At 37.4% G+C, this 24,689-nt stretch overlaps 2 protein-coding genes across 2 annotated transcripts in view; one reads left to right on the top strand and one right to left on the bottom strand.

Moving 5' to 3' along the window:
- The window catches only part of LOC132559091 (dynein beta chain, ciliary-like), a 55,562-nt gene extending 51,365 nt beyond the window's left edge, over positions 1-4,197 (top strand). The window contains exons 48-51 of the mRNA XM_060223702.1: positions 792-1,103; positions 1,362-1,604; positions 2,248-2,436; positions 3,034-4,197. Coding sequence (XP_060079685.1) covers positions 792-1,103; positions 1,362-1,604; positions 2,248-2,436; positions 3,034-3,651 — 1,362 coding nt within the window. The 3' untranslated portion in view covers positions 3,652-4,197. The remainder of the gene's footprint in view (positions 1-791; positions 1,104-1,361; positions 1,605-2,247; positions 2,437-3,033) is intronic.
- Positions 4,198-10,864: 6,667 nt separating this feature from the next.
- On the bottom strand, positions 10,865-24,456 carry LOC132559090 (uncharacterized). The gene is made up of 6 exons (XM_060223701.1): positions 24,200-24,456; positions 22,241-22,306; positions 21,329-21,470; positions 18,899-19,023; positions 14,047-14,490; positions 10,865-11,487 (listed from the first exon to the last, which is right to left on the bottom strand). Exons 1-6 carry the CDS (start codon positions 24,349-24,351, stop codon positions 11,310-11,312), a joined length of 1,107 nt encoding a protein of 368 aa, XP_060079684.1. The 5' UTR covers positions 24,352-24,456; the 3' UTR covers positions 10,865-11,309.
- Between the last annotated feature and the right edge of the window lie 233 nt (positions 24,457-24,689).

Raw genomic sequence — 24,689 nt, 5'->3', positions numbered from 1 at the left:
ATACAAATGATCCAACCAGGTTAGTTAATTGGTAATGTTTTATAATACAAATGATCCAACCAGGTTAGTTTATTGGTAATGTTTTATAATACAAATGATCCAACCAGGTTAGTTTATTGGTAATGTTTTATAATACAAATGATCCAACCAGACCGGTTTAAACTTGAGTATCATGTGGGGAAAAAAAGCCAACATTAAACAGATAATGAAGTGACAAAGGTGCAGGCTACGGACTTTTGTAAACATCATTAGAATGAAATTATTTCTGAAATAATTGAGGTGGACCCAAACGTTACTCCTGAAATATCATTGAGGGTGGAGACATTTCTTATATACAGGAGGCAGGGTTAACCCTTTTTGACCCAAGGACCGTGCCTACAGAAAAGAAACTGACTCAGATTAAGAGTTGAATGCTATCTGAAAACTTTTATTGTCAAAAAATAGGTAACACTTGTTACAGTTACCTACTGCTCACCAAAACTACCATCTGAATCATGGAAAATAGCTTCTTAGTAAGATTTCATTCCAGTAGAAAAAGTAGAAAAATAATGCCTCCTTGCTGAAAGTTTTTGTAGTCAGATGACTGTAAGGCCTGTGGGCCTCTTGTTTATAGTGGAATGGCTTGGAAACGTGAAGACAAGAACCAAACAATTTACAGTTATTTTCATCAGATTTTCTTTCACTTGCAAATCAGTAACAAACAGTAAGTCTGGTTTATGTCTTTTAAGGTGAGATATAAGATTTTGTTCTAGTTTTTTTAATGAAATGGAATTGTCTTTTTTCTGACATAGGACACCATGGAAATGTGTGCAAGAGAGACAGAGTTCAAAAGTATCCTTTTCTCACTGTGTTACTTCCACGCAGTGGTGTGTGAGAGGCGTAAGTTTGGGCCTCAGGGCTGGAACAGAGTTTATCCCTATAACACTGGAGATCTTACCATTAGTGCCATGGTACTGTACAACTACCTGGAAGCCAATGCCAAGGTGCCATGGGAGGATCTACGCTATCTCTTTGGTGAGATCATGTACGGAGGACACATCACAGATGACTGGGACAGGCGACTTTGTAGGACATATCTGGAGGTCTACATGCATCCTGAAATGGTTAGTTGCTTCTCAAACTTTAATGTCAATCATAGTATGGCTGCTTGAAATCTATGGTGGTAGATAAATGTGGCTCATGATGAAGTTTCAGTGAGAGGCATTTCAGTCCAATCATTCCATTTCATAAGTTGACCTTATAGACAAGTAGGCTAAATGGAAAAAATGTTTTTGAGAGGCATTTCATTATATGATCATAATTTATTTGTATCTACAAATTAATTTAGATCACAAATTTTTACAATAAATTTGTCATTGCAGTTGGATGGTGAACTATACCTTGCTCCAGGTTTCCCTATTCCTCCAAACTCAGATTACAAGGGCTACCATGCCTACATTAATGAGTGTCTTCCTCCAGAAAGCCCATACCTTTATGGCCTCCATCCCAATGCAGAGATTGAATTTTTGACAACAACATCAGAGACTTTGTTCAGAACAGTGTTTGAAATGCAGCCTCGTGAGGCAGGAGCAGGAACTGGTGCTGGTATCAGTAGGGAGGAGAAGGTAAGTTAAGCAGTATATTGACGAGAAGAGGTTGACTGTGGAGGTGGCCCTGCCAAATTAGGCCAGGTGTCATTAGGGAGAAGGTTTACATGACAAAACTAGGCCATGTATCAGTAGGGAGAGGGTGGCCTTGCCAAATTAAACCAAGTGTCATTAGGGAAAAGGTTTACCTGTCAAACTGAGCCAGCTTTCAGTAGGGAGAGGGTGGTCTTGCCAAATTAAACCAAGTGTCATTAGGGAGAAGGTTTACCTGTCAAATAGGCCATGTGTCAGTAGGGAGAGGGTGGCCTTGCCAAATTAAACCAAGTGTCATTAGGGAGAAGATTTACCTGTCAAACTAAGCCAGATTTCAGTAAGGAGAGGGAGGCCTTGCCAAATTAACCAAGTGTCATTAGGGAGAAGATTTATCTGTCAAACTAGGCCATGTGTCAGTAGGAAGACCCTGCAAAATTAAGCCATAGTCAAGCTATAGAAAGTGTCTGTAAATGGTTTTCAAAAATTTGAACTACACTGAATATGTGAGAAATTTGACTGGAAACTTCAAATATTTGCTTAATTGTTTGCATATCATTATCCACGAGTGAAACATGTTGCTCTGGATCATTATATTCAAAGTTTGCATTTGTACTTGTCTTGTACTCAGATTAAATCCATCCTTGACGAGATTATGGAGAAGCTTCCTGAAGAGTTCAACCTTGTCGAAATCCAAGCCAAAGTACCACCAGATGAGAGGACCCCATATGTTTTGGTGGCATTCCAGGAATGTGAGCGTATGAATTCACTGACAAATGAAATAAGAAGATCATTGAAAGAGCTGGATCTTGGTCTGAAGGTAAGGCATCTTCATTTCAATTTTAATTGGTTTAGCTGTCCAATAGGACACAGTCAATGAAATGCTATAGGATCTACTTCAGAGTCTAAGCTGTTCAAACAGATTGAATCCCCCGAGTCAAGGGTATCCTACTAAAGTTACCCATGACCATCAATTGTCTTGATTACTAAGTTTCTGGGCCAATGATAAGGGGGAAATAGTAGGACCTTAGGGTTGGATCTGCCCTTGCACCATCCAACCTAAATAAAGGAGAAAAGTATCTGTTTTGAGATTTTGAAATTTGTTTACTTTACATCCGACATTGGGCATCTCTGTCATGTGATTGGTCAAAGCATTTTTGTCTTTGATAGCCTCCAGTCTAACTTCTTAATCAGAAACATGTGAACAATAAACTGTCCATGACTATCGTCATTATCAAAAAAACATAACATTGACATGAACTGCACATCCCTATTTTGGATCCATTTCATGAGAAACATGACTTAAAAATGAATATTCTCTTTCTCAATCAATAGAACTATTTGAAAGTATATTAAAAATGTAAAAGTTGTATATTGACGAGGATATGCCATAATCTCTCATGAATGTCTTCTACAGGGAGAACTGACAATTACTGCCGATATGGAGACCCTTGGAAATTCCATGTTCTTGGATGTTGTACCAGCAAGTTGGACAAAGAGAGCTTATCCTTCCCTGTTTGGCCTTACTGCTTGGTATGCTGATCTTCTGCTTCGTATCAAGGAGTTAGAAACTTGGACATCTGACTTCCAGCTTCCTGCTGCAGTATGGTTGGGTGGGTTCTTCAATCCACAGTCCTTCCTTACTGCCATTATGCAGCAGATGGCACGTAAGAATGAGTGGCCCCTTGATAGAATGGCACTACAGTGTGATGTGACCAAGAAGAATAGAGAGGACATGGCTGGCCCACCACGAGAGGGTGCATATGTCCATGGCCTTTTCATGGAAGGTGCTCGCTGGGACATGCAGACAGGCATGATCAACGAAGCCAGACTGAAGGAATTGGCTCCACCAATGCCAGTCATCTTCATCAAAGCCATACCAGTAGACCGTATGGACATGAAGAACATCTACGAGTGTCCAGTGTACAAGACAAAGAGTCGTGGTCCAACATTTGTCTGGACATTCAACCTGAAGAGCAAGGAGAAGCAGAGCAAGTGGACCCTCGGTGGGGTAGCATTGCTACTGCAGGTTTAGGCTTGGACTATAAGTGGATTTTCTTACATTCCCAAATGCATGGATTTTTTTTGTTTTTGTTTTTTTTGAAAATGATAAAGACTTTACAGTTTACATTTGCATTATTTAAAAAAATATTAATTTTGTGTTGCAGTGTTTAAATGTTGAGTACCTTTACATAATTACACGCTATGTTTGAAATTTGCATGGCAGCATGTTTTATCTAGACCTGCAAAATTTTGATAGAAAATGACAATCGATATAGTCTTTTATACTAAACATGAGAATATTGCTGAAGAGCACTTGTCAGCTGATAAGGAAAATGTATCAACCCAACCTGCAGAATTTTATGAACAAATGATTAATCAATGAAGTCTATCATATTAGAACAAGAGAACATTGCTGAAGAGACATATGGCATCTGATGACACAAAGAAAGGACAGAATTTGATTCATCTATGATTGTGATCTATTCAGTGGAAGTTTTGATGAATAGCTTTAAAAGTGTTTTAATTCATCATTTTGTTAAAGAAATATTTATTTTCATAATAAATATATTTGCTGAAATTGTGTTTTATTTCACGATAAATAAAGTTATAATTGTACATGGCTGTGTGTTATTAGGGAAACATAGTTGTGGGAATACTTTGTAATGGCCTTATGAGTAGCCATACATGAAGATGTGTGAATAAGTAATAGGTCCCCCTTGGTCTCTAGTAATGGAGACACCTTGTAGTGGACTTATATGTAGCCAACACAGGATTCAGTAGGTAATTGGTTCCCCTTGACCCTAGTAGTAGAACATCTTGAAGTGACTGTATTGGTAACCTAAAATTTACTCACTCCTGCCCATACAGTCACTACAAGGTGTCTCCACAACTAGGTACAAAAGGAGAACCCATTACTTCTCTTCATGTATGGCTAATCATACAGTCACTACAAGGTGTCCCCACAACTAGGTACAAAAGGAGAACCCATTATTTACTTCTCTTCATATATGGCTAATTATACAGTCACTACAAGGTGTCTCCACAACTAGGTACAAAAGGAGAACCCATTACTTCTCTTCATGTATGGCTAATCATACAGTCACTACAAGGTGTCTCCACAACTAGGTACAAAAGGAGGACCCATTACTTCTCTTCATGTATGGCTAATCATACGGTCACTACAAGGTGTCTCCACAACTAGGTAAAAAAGGAGAACCCATTACTTACTTCTCTTCATATATGGCTAATTATACAGTCACTACAAGGTGTCTCCACAACTAGGTACAAAAGAACCCATTACTTCTCTTCATGTATGGCTAATCATACAGTCACTACATGGTGTCTCCACAACTAGGTACAAAAGGAGAACCCCTTACTTCTCTTCATGTATGGCTAATCATACAGTCACTACAAGGTGTCTCCACGACTAGGTACAAAAGGAGAACCCATTACTTCTCTTCATGTATGGCTAATTATACAGTCACTACAAGGTGTCTCCACAACTAGGTACAAAAGGAGAACCCATTACTTCTCTTCATGTATGGCTAATCATACAGTCACTACAAGGTGTCCCCACAACTAGGTACAAAAGGAGAACCCATTACTTACTTCTCTTCATGTATGGCTAATCATACAGTCACTACAAGGTGTCTCCACGACTAGGTACAAAAGGAGGACCCATTACTTCTCTTCATGTATGGCTAATCATACAGTCACTACATGGTGTCTCCACAACTAGGTACAAAAGGAGAACCCATTACTTCTCTTCATGTATGGCTAATCATACAGTCACTACATGATGTCTCCACAACTAGGTACAAAAGGAGAACCAATTACTTACTTCTCTTCATATATGGCTAATTATACAGTCACTACAAGGTGTCTCCACAACTAGGTACAAAAGGAGAACCCATTACTTCTCTTCATGTATGGCTAATCATACAGTCACTACAAGGTGTCTCCACAACTAGGTACAAAAGGAGAACCCATTACTTCTCTTCATATATGGCTAATCATACAGTCACTACAAGGTGTCTCCACAACTAGGTACAAAAGAACCCATTACTTCTCTTCATGTATGGCTAATTATACAGTCACTACAAGGTGTCTCCACAACTAGGTACAAAAGGAGAACCCATTACTTCTCTTCATGTATGGCTAATCATACAGTCACTACAAGGTGTCCCCACAACTAGGTACAAAAGGAGAACCCATTACTTACTTCTCTTCATATATGGCTAATTATACAGTCACTACAAGGTGTCTCCACAACTAGGTACAAAAGAACCCATTACTTCTCTTCATGTATGGCTAATCATACAGTCACTACAAGGTGTCTCCACAACTAGGTACAAAAGGAGAACCCATTACTTCTCTTCATGTATGGCTAATCATACAGTCACTACATGGTGTCTCCACAACTAGGTACAAAAGGAGAACCCATTACTTCTCTTCATGAATGGCTAATCATACAGTCACTACAAGGTGTCTCCACAACTAGGTACAAAAGGAGAACCCATTACTTCTCTTCATGTATGGCTTATCATACAGTCACTACATGATGTCTCCACAACTAGGTACAAAAGGAGAACCCATTACTTCTCTTCATGTATGGCTAATCATACAGTCACTACAAGGTGTCTCCACAACTAGGTACAAAAGGAGAACCCATTACTTCTCTTCATGTATGGCTAATCATACAGTCACTACAAGGTGTCCCCACAACTAGGTACAAAAGGAGAACCCATTACTTACTTCTCTTCATATATGGCTAATCATACAGTCACTACATGGTGTCTCCACAACTAGGTACAAAAGGAGAACCCATTAATTCTCTTCATGTATGGCTAATCATACAGTCACTACATGGTGTCTCCACAACTAGGTACAAAAGGAGAACCCATTACTTATCTTCATGTGTGGCTAATCATACAGTCACTACAAGGTGTCTCCACGACTAGGTACAAAAGGAGAACCCATTACTTCTCTTCATGTATGGCTAATTATACAGTCATTACAAGGTGTCTCCACAACTAGGTACAAAAGGAGAACCCATTACTTCTCTTCATGTATGGCTAATCATACAGTCACTACAAGGTGTCCCCACAACTAGGTACAAAAGGAGAACCCATTACTTACTTCTCTTCATATATGGCTAATTATACAGTCACTACAAGGTGTCTCCACAACTAGGTACAAAAGGAGAACCCATTACTTCTCTTCATGTATGGCTAATCATAGTCACTACATGGTGTCTCCACAACTAGGTACAAAAGGAGAACCCATTACTTACTTCTCTTCATGTATGGCTAATCATACAGTCACTACATGGTGTCTCCACAACTAGGTACAAAAGGAGAACCCATTACTTCTCTTCATGTATGGCTAATCATACAGTCATTACATGATGTCTCCACAACTAGGTACAAAAGGAGAACCCATTACTTCTCTTCATGTATGGCTAATCATACAGTCACTACATGGTGTCTCCACAACTAGGTACAAAAGGAGGACCCATTACTTACTTCTCTTCATGTATGGCTAATCATACAGTCACTACACAGTGTCTCCACAACTAGGTACAAAAGGAGAACCCATTACTTCTCTTCATGTATGGCTAATCATACAGTCACTACATGGTGTCTCCACAACTAGGTACAAAAGGAGAACCCATTACTTCTCTTCATGTATGGCTAATCATACAGTCACTACAAGGTGTCTCCACAACTAGGTACAAAAGGAGAACCCATTACTTCTCTTCATGTATGGCTAATTATACAGTCACTACATGATGTCTCCACAACTAGGTACAAAAGGAGAACCCATTACTTCTCTTCATGTATGGCTAATCATACAGTCACTACATGGTGTCTCCACAACTAGGTACAAAACGAGAACCCATTACTTACTTCTCTTCATGTATGGCTAATCATACAGTCACTACACAGTGTCTCCACAACTAGGGATAAAGGGAAACCTATGATTTACTAACTTTTTTTCATTATGGCTTCTTATACTGCCACTACAAGAATTCTCCACAACTAAGGATATGCTACAGGTCTAATATCTGCATGGCTATTGAGAAATCATTGAAAATTTGGGTCAAGGTCAATCATTATAACAAACATGGAAGTCTCCATCCCAACATGTTACAAACCCAATATCAGTACCCTGGACCTTTACGTAATTGAGAAGAAGTTGTTTCAATTGAGAAGTTGAAACTGATTAGAAGACAGACGCTGAGTTGAGCTAAAAACAGAATACTTTGATAGGGTCATAAGGCTGAATACATCTGTACATCATGCAGTCATCTCTGGTAAAATAACTTTTCAGAATAACATTAAAGATGCTTACACTATTGACATAAACTCATATTTGATTAACGTCTTATTAATCTCTACTTAATCAATGACATACTTAATGTATGCAGATAATTGTCTTTACTTATTCATCCGTAATCTCCCGCTAAGTGTGTGCCATTCTTAAATTGGTTTACACAGAAGGGCATACTTTCGTTTGAAGAATGATGACTTTTTTCCAACATTGAGTTCAAGAATTGGGGATCCCAGAGGGATCTTGGCGCCCACCATTGTTTATTCTTTATTTGCTCCTTTGAGGTTGGATCTTATCCCTTCTTTTCTCTGTTTTTGCTCTTAATGATAGAAATTTGAACATTCCTTTGCAGAAATAGTAATGATAATCTTTACCTAACAAATCCAAGATGGTCACCTGGAGGCCATTTGGTTTTTCTGATCAGTCCAAAAATCAAATATTCACAACTAGGGACAAAGGGAACATACATATGAAATGTGAGAGAGATCGATTGAGTACTTCTCAAGAAATGCAATAACAAATTCCAAGATGGCTTCCAATTGGTCATTTTGTCTTTCTGATCTGATCCAAAATCAAACAGATATAACTAGGGATAAAAGGAAACCTGTGTATGAAATTTGAGAGATCCCCATTCAGTACTTCTGAAGAAATTGTGATAACAAACTTAAAAATAGCTCCGCAAACGCGGGCAATACCCCACAGCCTTATTATAAAGTTGGAAATGTGTAGTTGGGTGAGTTGAAAGTTATCTCCAACATCCCCAGTGAAAATGGTGATGACCGGTGATGTAGTTTTTTTTAGATAAGCGGTATTCAATTGTGGACGGACGGACGAACAGACAGACGGGCGGACGTCGTGCGTGATCGCAATACCCCACATGCTTTCGGGCAGTGGGGTAACTAGGTGCAAGAGGCCCATGGGCCTTAACGGTCATCTGACATAAAATACAAGATTTCAAATTTTGAACTTATTTCACCTGGATTTAAGAATCAAGGGCACTCAGCCACCACCTTGAAAGTGGGTTAAGGTTATTCATTTCAACAAACTTTGTAAACCTTCATCCCAGCATGCTACAGGCCAAGTATCATCACCCTGGGTGTTCTGGTAATTCAGAGGACGTTTGAAGTAACAAACTTTGGTCAATACCATGTCATGATCATTTCATGTATTTCGGACCGACCTGAAATTAACAAACTTTGGTCAGGACCATGTCACGAGCATTTCAGGTAAGCTTCAGCTCAATGTCACTGGTAGAACTTGAGAAGAAGTTGAAAATGTGTTTTCAATGTATTTTCAAAATGGCGGCCATGGCAGCCATGTTGGATTTCAGACCAACCCGAAATTAACGAACTTTGGTCAGTACCTTGTCATGATCATTTCTACAAGTTTTGGCTCAATCACACTGGTGGAACTTGAGAAGAAGTCGAAAATGTGTTTTCAAGATGGCGGTCATGGCGACCATCCTGGATTTCGGACCGACCAGAAATTCACAAACTTTGGTCAGGACCATGTCACGAGCATTTCAGGTAAGCTTCAGCTCAATGTCACTGGTTGAACTTGAGGAGAAGTTGAAAATGTGTTTTCAATGTATTTTCAAAATGGCGGCCATGGCAGCCATGTTAGATTTCAGACCAACCCGAAATGAACAAACTTGGTCAGTACCTTGTCATGATCATTTCTACAAGTTTTGGCTCAATCGCACTGGTGGAACTTGAGAAGAAGTCGAAAATGTGTTTTCAAGATGGCGACCCTGACTGCCATGTTGGATTTCAGACCGACCCGAAATTAACAAACTTTGGTCAGAATCATGTCACAATCATTTCTGGTAAATTTCAGCTCAATGAGACAAGTAGAACATGAGAAGAAGTTGAAAATGTGTTTCAATGTATTTTCAACATAGCGGCCATCTTTGATTTCGGACCAAACTGAAATTTTCAAATTTTGGTCAGAATCATGTCACGATCATTTCAGGTAATTTCAGCTCAATGAGACATGTAGAACTTGAGAAGAAGTTGAAAATGTTTATGACAGATGATGCCGGACAAAAGGCAATCGCAATAAGTCATCAGACCCTTCGGGTAAGATGACCTAAAAATCCAAGATGGCTGCTGGCAGACAGTTTGTTTTTAGGATAACTCAAACAGACACAACTAGGGACAAAGAGGAACCTAAACATGAAATTTGAAAAAGATCTATGCAGTATTTCTCAAGAAATAGCAATATCAATATTCCAAAGCTGAAAATCAAAGATGGCCACCTATGATCAATCCAAATATCAATGGAGTACTTCTCAAGAAATAGTATTAGCAAATTTGATCATGCGAAATCCAAGTTGGTCGTCTGTTGGACATTTTGTTTTTCTGATCAGTCCCAAAATTAGACAGCTACAACTGCAGAACAAGGAGAGCTTACATATATATATCTTGAGAGAGATCCATCGAGTACTTTTCAAGAAATAGTGATAATAAACTTCATTGAAAAGATCCAAGTAGTTGCCTGTCAGCTATTTTTTGTCTAATTATTCCGAAAATCTGTATAAACATTAGTGATCAGAACTGTTCCCCTTAAGTTGGGCCTAGTCGAGTAATGATACAGATAAGTAAATTTTGGCAAGCATGACACTTGTTTGACAAAATGAGGAGGTAAATGCTTTGAACATGAAACAATGTGGATACAAATTAGTTTGAGGAATGCAGCGTTAAATAACAAGAAATATATAAGGACATGGTTGGGACCAAGTAATCAGTTCCACCAATAGGTGGTATTCCAGGAATGCAGGTTCTAGTGGGGTTTTACTATATCACACATTCTACTAGGGGATAAGATATGAACCGAATCTGTCAAGAGGTTCATGAAATATCTTAGTGTACATGCATTATACAGCAAAAGTTATAAAAACAAAACTATTATTATACTACAAAATATACATATTTATTTCATGTCTCCTATTCTCAAGAGGTCATGACCCATATTTCATACAAAATAGATTTTTCTTCGGCATAGAAAATACAATTATCAAGAAATTTTATCCATTTCATGTATGAATAAGTAACAAGGTGCAAAAGACAATATTAAAAAAATTGTCCCTCAACAAACTAAAATGTAGAATCAGCGACCCACAGGTAGGATAATCTTCTGTGTCGGGACCTTCATAAAAGTGGGTTTCAGATGCTGTAATGTACTGATGATTTTCATCCTTTATAAAAAAAGTCTGTGTAGGAATTTGCATTTAGATAAGTGTCATCTTAATATATTGAATTGCACAGAAAATTCAAGATTCCATAAAAATTTGAGTAAGTATGAAGAGAGCTGATTCATCATGACAGAACTTGATAAAGAAACTTGATTTATCCAGACTTAGGTAAGAGCCTCTTTCAGATCCTGTAAATCCACTTTTTCTATGTCTACATGAGTGTCCATTTTTTCTGAACACCTGTTATACCAGTGCTGTCCCTTTTTATACACATGTCCACGCTCCCTGGATCTCTGGAATCCTCGACTGGTTCCTTGTCCAAAGCAAATACTTAGAGGCACTCTGTAAGAGACAAGTGATATGCAACATTTGCTTTAGATAACAAAAGGCCCAATGGGTCTGCATCACTCACCTGGTATTCAATGTTCATGAACACAGTTAATATCACAAATATATTGACATATACACCACTGGAATTCAAAGTGGGCACATCCAATCAATTTTAACATATTTCCACTATAAAGAGCTATTACTCAACTCTAAACAGTGATAGTTTTGACCTGGATTTTCAGTAAATGCCAGTTCTTCCTTTTTCTAAAAATCTGTTGGGCTTTGACCTAAAAACACCTTTACATCACACTTCTCTGACTTTTAGTTTACCAGAAGAAATCTATTACTGGTTTCAAGAAATTTTTATCTCTGTGACCTTCAATATTGGTGAAATGTCAGTCATCATTCCAGCAACCTATCAACCAAATACTATGCTTTTACATCTTCTGGTTAGTCAGAGAAGTCATCAAAAGGTTTAAACTAATTTGATGCTGAAGACCTTGAATAAGGGTCAAAGTTATTTTTTGTCACAAAATTGGGCTTCATCCTTGGAACCTGTAAGTCAAATACCCTGCTTCTACATTGTAATGTTAATTGTTTTCAGGTTTTAACAAGTTTCATCCCTGTGATCTTGAATAAGAGTCTCAGCAATTTCTTTCCCCAAGCTTATTCGTGAGGCATTCTAGGAACCTATCACCAAAATATTATGCATCTATGCCTTTTTGATAGTCAGAATTCTGTGTCTTTTTGTTTTTTAGAAGAAGTCTTTTTGTTTTTAACAAATTTGACTTCTTAAACTTTGAATAAAGGTCAAGGTCATTTCTTTTTGTAAACTTTGTCAGGTTCATCCTAGGAAAATATGGTACCAATATCATGCTTCTGCACCTCTTGGTTAGTCATAAGTCATTTTAAGGTTTTAACAAATTTGACTCCAGTCACCTTGAATAAGAGTCAAGATAGTTTCTTTTTGCAAATGTGATGGGGCTTCATCTTAGGAACCTATCAGTCGAATACCATGCCTCTGTGTATTTTGGTTAGTCAGAAGAAGTTGTTTAAATGTTTTAATGAGTTTGACACCTGTGACCCTGAATATGGGACAAGGTCATTTCTTGGTAGCATTTCATCCTAGCATGCCACAGGTCCAATATCAGTCCTTTTGGCCTTTAAGCCAAAGGGAAGAAGATTTTCATACATTTGACCCATGTGACCTTAAAAGTGTGTCAAGATCATTCACAAATTTAATAGCCATACATCCTAGCATTCCACATGCCTAATATCAGCATCCAGTGCTTTTTGGGAGACTGAGAATAAGTTGTTTAAGATTTTAACATTTTTGACCAATGTGACCTTGAAAGTGGATCAAGGTTATTCATATTTACGAAGTCTGTAGTCCTACATCCTTGCAAGCTACAGGCCAACCATCTGCACCATGGACCTTTTGGTTATTAAAAAGAAGTTGCTTAATGATTTTAACATATTTGACACATCAGACCTTTAAAGTACATATTTACAAACTCTGTAGCCCTATATCCTTGCATGCTACAGGCCTAATATCAGCACCCTGGACTTTTGGTTATTGAGAAGAAGTCATTTAAAAGATTTAAACATATTTGACTCCTGTGACATCGAAAATTGGTCAAGGTTATTCCTATAAACAAATTTTAATAGCCCTAAATCCTTGCATGCTACTGGCCTGATATCAGTATCCTGGGCTTTATGGTCACTGAGAAGTTGTTTAAAGATTTTACTATATTTGAGCCCTGTGACCTTGGACATGGGTCAAGGTCATTCATATGAACTTAGTAGCCCTACATCCTAGCATGCTACAAGCCCAATATCAGCAATCTGGTCCTTTTAATTGTTGAGGAGTCATTTAACATATTTGAATGGAAAGTTTACATATGATTGCTATTGGGCATCATAAATCTTCAGGGCAGATGACCTGATAACCTTCACCTTTCAGTTACTGAGAACAAGTTGTTTGAAGTTTTTCATATATTTGACTTGAAAATGTGTCAAGGTCATTTATTTGAACCAAAAACTTTGTAGCCCTTCATCCAAGCATACTACAGGCCGAGGCATTAATTTGTTCCATTTTTTCATTGAGAAGAAATTTAACACATATGACATCTGTGACTTTGAAAGTAGGTCAACGTCATTCAATTGAAGAAATTTGGTAGTCCTTTTTCCCAGTATGCCAAAGACCCAAAATCATTACCATTAGTGAAGTCATTTGAAGATTTTGTAAAAACACTTGACCCCTGTGACCTTGAAAGTTAGTCAAGGTCCTTCATTAGAACTACATAACCCTTCATCCCAGCATGCTGCAGGCCTATATCAATTCCGTTTTGGTTACTTAGAAAAATCGTTTGAAGATCTTCATATATTTGACCAATGTGACCATGAAAGTGGGTCAAGGTCATACCAGCATGTCACAGGCCAAATATCAGTACCCTGTAAACATGAAAACCTTTTGTATGCTGTCATTGATGTTGCATAAACCTAGTGAGGGTATAATTGCCTTTGTAGTTACACCTGTGACATTCTGTGAAATTTCTAAATTTAACATACTTGTAAGAAAACTGACGTCTCTGTGGTGCTGTGTTCTTAACATCCATTCTGTTCACTCCTTCCACACCAGATGATGTGTCCTTGACATCCATTCTGTTCACTCCTTCCACACCAGATGATGTGTCCTTGACATCCATTCTGTTCACTCCTTCCACACCAGATAATGTGTCCTTGACATCCATTCTGTTCACTCCTTCCACACCAGATGATGTGTCCTTGACATCCATTCTGTTCACTCCTTCCACACCAGATGATGTGTCCTTGACATCCATTCTGTTCACTCCTTCCACACCAGATGATGTGTCCTTGACATCCATTCTGTTCACTCCTTCCACACCAGATAATGTGTCCTTAACATCCATTCTGTTCACTCCTTCCACACCAGATGATGTGTCAAATTGTATCCTGGTAAACTGTTCTTTCAATGACTGATCATCCTTATGGCTACAACAACCAACATCATATACCACTTACTGAAAATCATGGAATCTATGTCATTTGTGAAAACATCATTGCAAAACTGTGAATTGTTTTGATTGTGCCTTAATTGTTACTTGTTTTAACACCATGCTCTAGCTGAAGCAACTTTCAATCACTAACAAGACAAAAATGGCAACTATACATGATTTGTACATATGTGTGCTTGGAGTTTATGCTAATTGCATGAAAATTAAAAACATTGCATTGCAAAGGATACAAATCCGCTCCTGGTTTCACTCAAATGCAACATACAAGTTAGCCAATTGTCTGAAGTTTTATCAAAATCCCTAAAAACCTTAAGCCACTGCACTTCACTGCACTTTCTAAAAACAATGATATTGATCCTGGTCCTAGGACCCTGAAATTGGATCTTGTCTATGACATAATAGTCCTTTAAAAGTTTAATTAAATTCCCTGAAAAAATAGCCAGGACATGGCAAAAAAGAATTTTCTATCAAGATATTGCAAAGCGTGACATTATACACCCACATTCCAGAAGGAAATAAACAACATAATGTTCAAAAATGGAATTTTTCTACCAAAATTAAAGTAAAGTTAACTTCCTCCCTGGTGAGAAATGCAAGACCCATTTTGGTAATTAAAGCACCTAAAGATGCTTCCAATGGAAATTAAACAAATAATGCTCAAAAATCTATTTTTCCTAAATCAACTGTGGTAAACTTTACCTCCTCCCCATGGAGAAATGTGAGACCCTTGGGCTATGAAATCCAACATTTTGGTAAACCACCTTAAGACATTTCCATCCATGAAGAGCATACTACCATATATTGGTGTTGAGAAAAAGATTTTTGAAATCTGAGTCAATTTGACCCCTTTTGAACTGCCCATAATCCCCTAGGCTTCAACCAAGATTAATATGGGCGAACCATTGAGCCTTCATCTCTTGCTTATAACAGGCACAACTAGGGATCATGGGAAACATATACATGAATTTTGAGAAAGTTCTATGATGTAGTTCTCAAGAAATAGCAATAACAAACTTTCTTGGTAAAAATCCAAGATGGCCACCAGATGACTATTTTATTTCTGATCAAACCCCAAATCAAATGGGCACATTAGAGACCATGTGGAACCTACATATGCAATTTAAGAAAGATCCATCCAGTACTTTTCAAGAAATATTGATAACATTAATTGTTTACAGACGGGTAGACAGACCACAGATGCTGAGTGATTTGAATAGCTACAAATACAAGAGGCCAAGAGGGCCTGTATCACTGATGTGGATATTGAAGTCAATAATGCAAAAATTTACATTTCTATAAAAGGAAAATATTTCCCATGATGAGCCTCACCCCACATATACAGCTTCAAATTCCCTAGGGGTGGGGACAGAGATTAGTTGTTAATCTCTTGATATCCTGCAATGCTATTAACATATGGGATGGTAATCTCAGTGGCTTCAAAGATATAATCAGTCCTGGGGTAACACCAGACCCCTGGACAAATTATCAGTTATGATTGTGTTGATCTCCTGATGCTCAGCAATGCTATAGTTATTCAGTAGTCATCACAACTGTTTCAGATAACCAACGATCCAAATGTCCATGTTGCAAGGCAATGAGAAGAAACTGAACTAATTCTACATTGGGGTTAGATTTTCCCTGTTGGGCCCCACCCATTTGACCGCATGGGCTGAACCCCATGCTTTATACAAAACTCACTTCACCCAAGTATGCTTCAGACCAAATTTGGGCAATATCCTGTAATTCCTGAAGAACAAGATAAATTTCAAAGAAATTGATTGATTTTCCATATGAGTGCTCGCACATCTGGCCCCAGGGAGCCAAGACCCCACCATTTATACAAATTGATTTCCTTTCACCCAAGCATGCTTCAGACCAATTCTCGACAATATCCTTCAGTTCCTGAAGAACAAGATAGATTTTAAAGAAACTGATAGATTTTCCCTATTAGCCCCTGACCCTCAGGCTCCAGGGACACTGATGAAAGTAAGCCAGTGTCAATACCTACATACCTTCAAAACAGTTATCTTATACTAATATTCCTGTGGGAAACTAGAACTGTCGCCTAGATGGCTGACCAATACCCCCTGCACACTGCAACGAGTCAATGGATAAGTTAGTGTTATTCTGAGAGTAATTGACATATTCTGCATGTGCCTGCATCTTCTTCATGCCGAGAAACCGTTAAAATCTGACGATATCTAATAACTTTTGACCAATGATGGCAAATTTGTTTAACTGAAAAATGTCTGCCATTATGTTCTTGATTTACACTAAACACTCATGTTTGTCATGGCAACGAAACCTATTTTATAATGTTTGGCATCCCCTAATAACCCTATATACCAAATTTGGTCAATATTGGACAATATCTAAATTTTGACCAATCAGAGGCCAGGATTGTGTTTCCACGGTAACAGTTTTGGAAACGTCTAATATGTCCAATTATTGGCCTTACTGAATTACATCTTTTTACTTGAATACAATCGGTCTAATAACTGAGGAGTTATGGACATTTATTAGAAAACTTGTTTGTAGTGACCAGTTACCATGGCAACCAAAATTTTCAAAAAAAGAAAGGGGCATGCATATCTACACATGATCCTGTAAAGTTTCATCAAAATTGGTTCACAGGTTTAGGAGGAGTTAGCTGGACAAAATTTGTCTACAGACAGATGGACGAACAGACGGACGGACGGACGGACGGACGGACGGACGGACAACCTGATTCCAGTATACCCCCCCTAACTTCGTTGCGGGGGGTATAATAAGCAACATTATGCTCAAAAATTTCTACAAAAATTACAGTAAAGTTAACCTCCTCTCCAGTGAGACACATTTTGGTAATAAAATCACCTTATGACACAGGTAGCCCCTTATCCAGCAGATAGCTGACGGCACATGGTGCACCATATCCTGGGTACTCCAGAGGTTATGATCACTTTTGTCCTCTGCACACTTGGAACATGTCATGGCAAATTTGAATGCTGAAGTGAAGTAATTTGATTTGTTCCGGGAGAAAATAACTTACTAATTACAGGCTGATATGCTACATTTGAAGATTACAAAGGAAGCGCAACCAACTTCAAAGCCATTGCAATATATATTGTTATGCAACCTTGAAATTCGTATGAAATGGTCAAAACTAGTTGTCTTGTCCACAAGAGTCGCACATGGAACGGTAAATTTTTCCATGACATGTTCCAAAGGTGCAAAGAGATTGGAACTCCTGGAGTATCGAGGATGGGCGCATGGCAATAGCATACAGCACACAATGATGGACGAAACACGAGGACTATAGGAATGCAAAGAGAGTGTAACCCCTGGAGTATCGTCGATTGGCACATGGCACACAGCACAGGACAATGGACAAAAAATGATGGCTTTAGGTCATCCTGACTCTTCAGATCAGATGACCTGAAAATCCAAGATAGCCCCTTGTTGACCATTTTGTTCTTTCTGATCAGTCTTAAAATCAAACAGACAAAACTAAGGACCAAGAGGAACCTACATAAGAAAGGATCTCTTTCAGGAACAATGGAATTTTGCCCACACACGAACTTAAATAAAAGTGGGTGGCATTTGTAGCATCTTGAGTGGCTACCCATGAAATAGGATTCAAAAATTCAAAAGGTCCAAAGGGCCTGTGTTACAACCCATTCAGATTCATAACCATAGGAGTATGAAAGGGTTCAGTTTTTTTAAAAAGTATTAAAACCACAGCATATGTTAGATCAAATGAAATACTGTTTGATTAACAAGGTTCAGTCTGACAATATGGTGGTAAATATGTATCAAAATATTGCAAGATATGAAAAAAATCATATAGTTTCGAAATTGATAAAGTATGATTTTTGTCAGCTAAGACAATTTTTCAAAGAAATGAGGCATGTAATTTCAGTCTGAGTGCACCAAAAATCTTTATATATTATTTGGTCCTTTAAGTCAAAAATATTTGGTGAAAATTTTAGGAAAATAGAGAATCAGTAAAGATGTCATTTCATGGCCAAAAGATTAGTGATTCAATTTTGAAATTGTTTTACAACGCATTACGTCAGACAAAATGCGATCACAATAGGTCACTTTAAATTTCCTCTCAAGTAGGCTAAAAATCTAGAAAATTTCTTTCAGGCATGAAAGCTCCAGTTCCTGTGCAAACTTGAATTTATCAGGTGTAGAAATTAATATGAACGAAATCTGTTGAGAGATTTCTAAAATATTATTTTGATTCAGAACAAGATGAAATGTAGCTTGACAAGACACTAATGCCAGACAAGGGTAACACCACATGCATCCTGATAAAATGGGTGAGGAACTGAAATAAAAATTCAAATCATAAACTGATATGGCATGGCCACAGAGGTGATGATCTAAAATTTACATACCCATGTTTACTGGGATTCCGATCAAATCTGTAGTTACTGGGATACTTGTGGTTCTTCACAACATGATTTTTCCTCTCTTTTCTTGTAGAAAATTTGCATTTGCATGACTCCACCAAACAATTAAACTGCAACAGGAAGATTAAGTTGAGAAATCCATTCATGACTTGCTTCTTTATCTGGCTATACTCAACTCAAGAAAACCAAAACAAAAAAACAAGTGATCAATACAGGACATGCAGAATTCAATACCACGCCATTATCTATGAATAACTAGCGATGCAAACAGTCACTTACATTTAGATATACGTAACCTCGTCTCACAGGGCCTGAGGCGCCTAAATCACAAACAGTCATATAGCATACCGAGAGGCTGGTAACCATCTTATTGCTCACAAATTGATGTAAATTCACTTGTTGAAGGTAAAATAACTTAACATACCATAAACTTTTGTAATTTAAGTAATAGTTTATGCCATGGAAATTTTGAATATTTTTCACAAATATTCTTTTCATTGAACTAGAATGGATGACTTCTCGTGGGTACTGTTACTTACATCTACTTCCATCATACTAACTATTGTACAGAAATGATCTAGTACTTAATTTTGAATACAGTAAAACACGGATAAACTGAACCTGATGGGACCAAACGAAATGTTTAACTTATCCGATGGTTCAACGTAATCATGTTTCTATGAACAGACTTATCCGATGAATTGACTTAATCATGTTTCTATGAACGGAAACATCGTACATGGAAGAATGACCATATTTTCATCACTTATTTACTAGTTACATGTCTCATAAAATGGAAAGATCTACATAAAAGTTCTAACAGTGATAACAAACTTTCAAAGTCAAAATCAAAATGTGGGACATTTGCTTTTTCCTAATCAGTACCAAAATCAAACAGACACAACTAGGGATCAAGGGAAACATACAAATGAAATTTGAGAAAGATCTACGCTGTAGTTCTCAAGAAAGAGCAATAACAAAACTTTCACAGTCAAAATCTAAGATGGCTGTCGGTTGGCCATATTGCTTTTCTGATCTGTCCCAAAATCAAATGGATCTGTCCCAAAATCAAATGGGAACTAGGGACCAAGAGGAACCTACATATGAATTTTAAGAAAGATCTATACAGTGCTTTTCAAGAAATAGCCACTTTTAAAACCAAAAACAAAGATGGCTACCTTTCAGCATTTTTTTTCTGTGATCAGATAAAAAAAAAAATGGGCACTTCTAGAAACCAAGGGGAATCTACATATGAAATTTAAGAGAGATTGGTCAAGTAATTCTCAAGAAAATGTGAAAACAAAACATTTTTATGGACAGCCGTTGGTCTACGGACCACAGACCACCACAGGGCAATTTGAAAAATCTGCTGAAAGCATACAATGTCGAGAAAGTGACACAGTCGGCTGAACTCTGTGATTTGGTCTACCAGTTTCCTTGGTAACAGGAACAGTATTTAAATGGAAAACTTCCCAATAGCAAAAGACACTACTACCACGTTAGCTGAATAACTGTACAAAGTTTTGCATAATTATCAGGAACAGTATTTGAACACTAGTCCAGAAAATCTGAAATTTGTGATTTGGTCAGTTTTCATAGCAACAGAAAAAGAATTTCTCCATAGCAAAAAGCACTACTACAGCATTAGATTGATAATTCTCTACACACAGATCAAACAGAAATAGCTTGCCATCTCAGTACACAGATCAAACAGAAATAGCTTGCCATCTCAGTACACAGATCAAACAGAAATAGCTTGCCATCTCAGTACACAGATCAAACAGAAATAGCTTGCCATCTCAGTACACAGATCAAACAGAAATAGCTTGCCATCTCAGTACACAGATCAAACAGAAATAGCTTGCCATCTCAGTACACAGATCTTACAGAAATAGCTTGCCATCTCAGTACACAGATCAAACAGAAATAGCTTGCCATCTCAGTACACAGATCAAACAGAAATAGCTTGCCATCTCAGTACACAGATCTTACAGAAATAGCTTGCCATCTCAGAACACAGATCAAACAGAAATAGCTTGCCATTCTCAGTGCACAGATCAAACAGAAATAGCTAGCCATTTTAAGTACACAGATCAAACAGAAATAGCTTGCCATTCTCAGTGCACAGATCAAACAGAAATAGCTAGCCATTTTAAGTACACAGATCAAACAGAAATAGCTTGCCTTTCTCAGTACACAGATCAAACAGAAATAGCTTGCCATCTCAGTACACAGATCAAACAGAAATTGCTTGCCATTCTCAGTACACAGATCAAACAGAAATAGCTTACCATTCTCAGCACACAGATCAAACAGAAATAGCTGGACATATTCCACACACAGACCAAAACATCTTGCTACTTTTCTTGCACAATGAAGTAAAATTAGATGTTGTACTCCAACAGACAAAGTTACCATTGGTTCTTTCTTGGTTTGCAAGGCAAACATGGTGTCATGCCATTCTAGGATGTGCAGGTCAAGTAGATGATTTGTGGGAAAGCTCTTATGGCATGTCTGGCATACTCTGCTGTGCACCAACCCATAGTGGTTCTCATAGCTGTAAAACAAATGTACAGAACTAAAACGGTCCATACACACACTTCTGGTCTAAACCAACCCATAGTGGTTCTCATAGCTGTAAAACAAATGTACAGAACTAAAACGGTCCATACACACACTTCTGGTCTAAACCAACCCATAGTGGTTCTCATAGCTGTAAAACAAATGTACAGAACTAAAACTGTCCATACACACACTTCTGGTCTAAACCAACCCATAGTGGTTCTCATAGCTGTAAAACAAATGTACAGAACTAAAACGGTCCATACACACACTTCTGGTCTAAACCAACCCATAGTGGTTCTCATAGCTGTAAAACAAATGTACAGAACTAAAACTGTCCATACACACACTTCTGGTCTAAACCAACCCATAGTGGTTCTCATAGCTGTAAAACAAATGTACAGAACTAAAACGGTCCATACACACACTTCTGGTCTAAACCAACCCATAGTGGTTCTCATAGCTGTAAAACAAATGTACAGAACTAAAAGTGTCCATACACACACTTCTGGTCTAAACCAACCCATAGTGGTTCTCATAGCTGTAAAACAAATGTACAGAACTAAAACTGTCCATACACACACTTCTGGTCTAAACCAACCCATAGTGGTTCTCATAGCTGTAAAACAAATGTACAGAACTAAAACTGTCCATACACACACTTCTGGCCATCATGAATTAATTTGGGTTTAATGATATTAGTTTCGAAGGTGTATCACTGAAATCATTAACATACTTACATGATGCTGTTTCATATAAACATACCTTGCATGGGAATTAAATTTCCTTCCACAGTTGGCAAGTTGACAGGAAAACTGCTGGTTTCCTTCACTAAAACAGAATCAAACTAAATCAGTTCAATGAAATGAGTTATGTACATGTCTTCTAGTAAAAAGAAATTTCAGTACGTATATGAAATTACAGAAATTTGTTTAGATACATTTACAGCAAAAAGAATTGGTCTACTATCTGAAATATAGAAATCTGTTTAGGTTAGTCTTTAGTACGGAGTCTAATAACAAGCAAGAAGGAGTTTTTGAGTCCACCATAGTTTGATCTTATCTTTAAAAGTTGGATCTTTTCTCTTTACCTTTTCTTCTATCTTATTTAGTTTTAAAATCCCTCTCAAGATCTTTAAGTGTCAAATCTAAGATGGTCTCCAGTCGAATCAAAAGGGCATAACTATATATGGATCAAGGGGAACCTACATGAGAAATCGGGCAAAGATTCATTCACTACTTCTCAAGACATAGTAGCAACAATCTTTTGAGAAAACTCTTGAAAAAACTTGAGAAAAATCTATCAGGTACTCTAAAGAAATAGCAATAACAATTTTTCCTATTCTAAATACAAGATGGCCACCTGCCGGTAATTACATTTTTTTTATCAGTCACAAAGTCAAAAGGGCACAAAGGAACAAAGGGATCCTACATATGAAATTTGGGAAAGATCAATCCCGTACTTCTCAAGAAACAATGATAACAAATTACCGCTGTCATAAACCAAGCTGGCTAACTGTGGGCCACATTATTATTCAGACCAGTAAACCTCCATATGACATTTGAAAATTATCTATCCTATACATACTTCTCAACATATAGCCATAACAACATACTACTGTCAAAATTCAAGATGGTTACCTTTGGGATCAGCCCCAAAATGAATAAAAAGAAACAAATGAAGACCAAGGGGAACTTCCATATGACATTTCAAAATGATCTATCTAGTACTTCTCCAGAAAAATGACAACAAGAACTGTTAAATCAGGACAGACAGATGGAGGCCAGATGGTGGTTGAGCCAGTCTAAAATACAGAGGTGTTCTAACTCAAGTCTAAAATATACAGCTGTTTGTAGTCAAGTCTAAAATACATAGCTGTTTGTAAATAAGTCTAAAATATACAGCTCTTTGTAATTAAGTCCTAAATACACAGCTGTTTGTAGTCAAGTCTAAAATACATAGCTGTTTGTAATTAAGTCTAAAATATACAGCTGTTTGTAGTCAAGTCTAAAATACACAGCTCTTTGTAGTAAAGTCTAAAATACACAGCTCTTTGTAGTAAAGTCTAAAATGCACAGCTGTTTGTAATTAAGTCTAAAATACACAGCTGTTTGTAGTAAAGTCTAAAATACATAGCTCTTTGTAGTCAAGTCTAAAATACACAGCTGTTTGTAGTCAAGTCTAAAATACACAGCTGTTTGTAGTAAAGTCTCAAATATACAGCTGTTTGTAGTAAAGTCTAAAATATACAGCTGTTTGTAGTCAAGTCTAAAATACACAGCTGTTTGTAGTAGAGTCTAAAATACATAGCTGTTTGTAGTAAAGTCTAAAGTACATAGCTGTTTGTAGTAGAGTCTAAAATACACAGCTGTTTGTAGTAAAGTCTCAAATATACAGCTGTTTGTAGTCAAGTCTAAAATACACAGCTGTTTGTAGTCAAGTCTAAAATATACAGCTGTTTGTAATGAAGTCTAAAATACACAGCTAATTTTAGTCAAATCTCAAATACACAGCTGTTTGTAGTAAAATCTAAAACACACATTTTTTTGTAGTCAAGTCTCAAATACACAGCTGTTTGTAGTAAAATCTAAAACACACAGTTTTTTGTAGTCAAGTCTCAAATACACAGCTGTTTGTAGTAAAATCTAAAACACACAGTTTTTTGTAGTCAAGTCTAAAATACACAGTTTTTTGTAGTCAAGTCTATGTAATATAAGTGTTTACCTGCTGCTAGCCTCCTCATCCACCACAAGTAAATGTTTGGATGGACTGTAACACATGGTGTTTCCTTCCTCAAACAAAGGACTATCCATCCAAAGCCTCCTCTTACATAGATTCCATTTCACTGACATAACTTTTTTAAAAGTATCAATCATAAATCCTGACTAAAAAATACAAGTTTATGCTTTTACAATAATTGCATACAAACTAAATGCAGAACTCCTTACTTAAAAATGCGAGGAAAATCATGTAACTTTAAATGTTATGCTGAGCTTCAGATTTTATTTTTCTACCAGAGGAAATGATAATCGGTCCATAATGTCATCAATTCTGTTTTGAAGAGTATCCAAGATGTCAGCAGAAATAAATAGGTGTGTCTCATCAAGGTCCTGTAGAACAAACTTGGTTTTGAATGCATCAGTTTCATCCAAATGGAGAAGGAACTGTTTCATCGCTGGGTCACATTCTACAAGGATCCCCTTTGTCACGTTGA

The sequence above is a fragment of the Ylistrum balloti genome, unplaced genomic scaffold, assembly GCF_031769215.1.
Source record: "Ylistrum balloti isolate Yb309-2 unplaced genomic scaffold, AGI_CSIRO_Ybal_v1 Utg370854, whole genome shotgun sequence".
Lineage (NCBI taxonomy): Eukaryota > Metazoa > Mollusca > Bivalvia > Pectinida > Pectinidae > Ylistrum > Ylistrum balloti.
The sequence above is the reverse complement of the archived record's forward strand: the minus strand, read 5'-3'. Positions and strand labels throughout refer to the sequence as shown.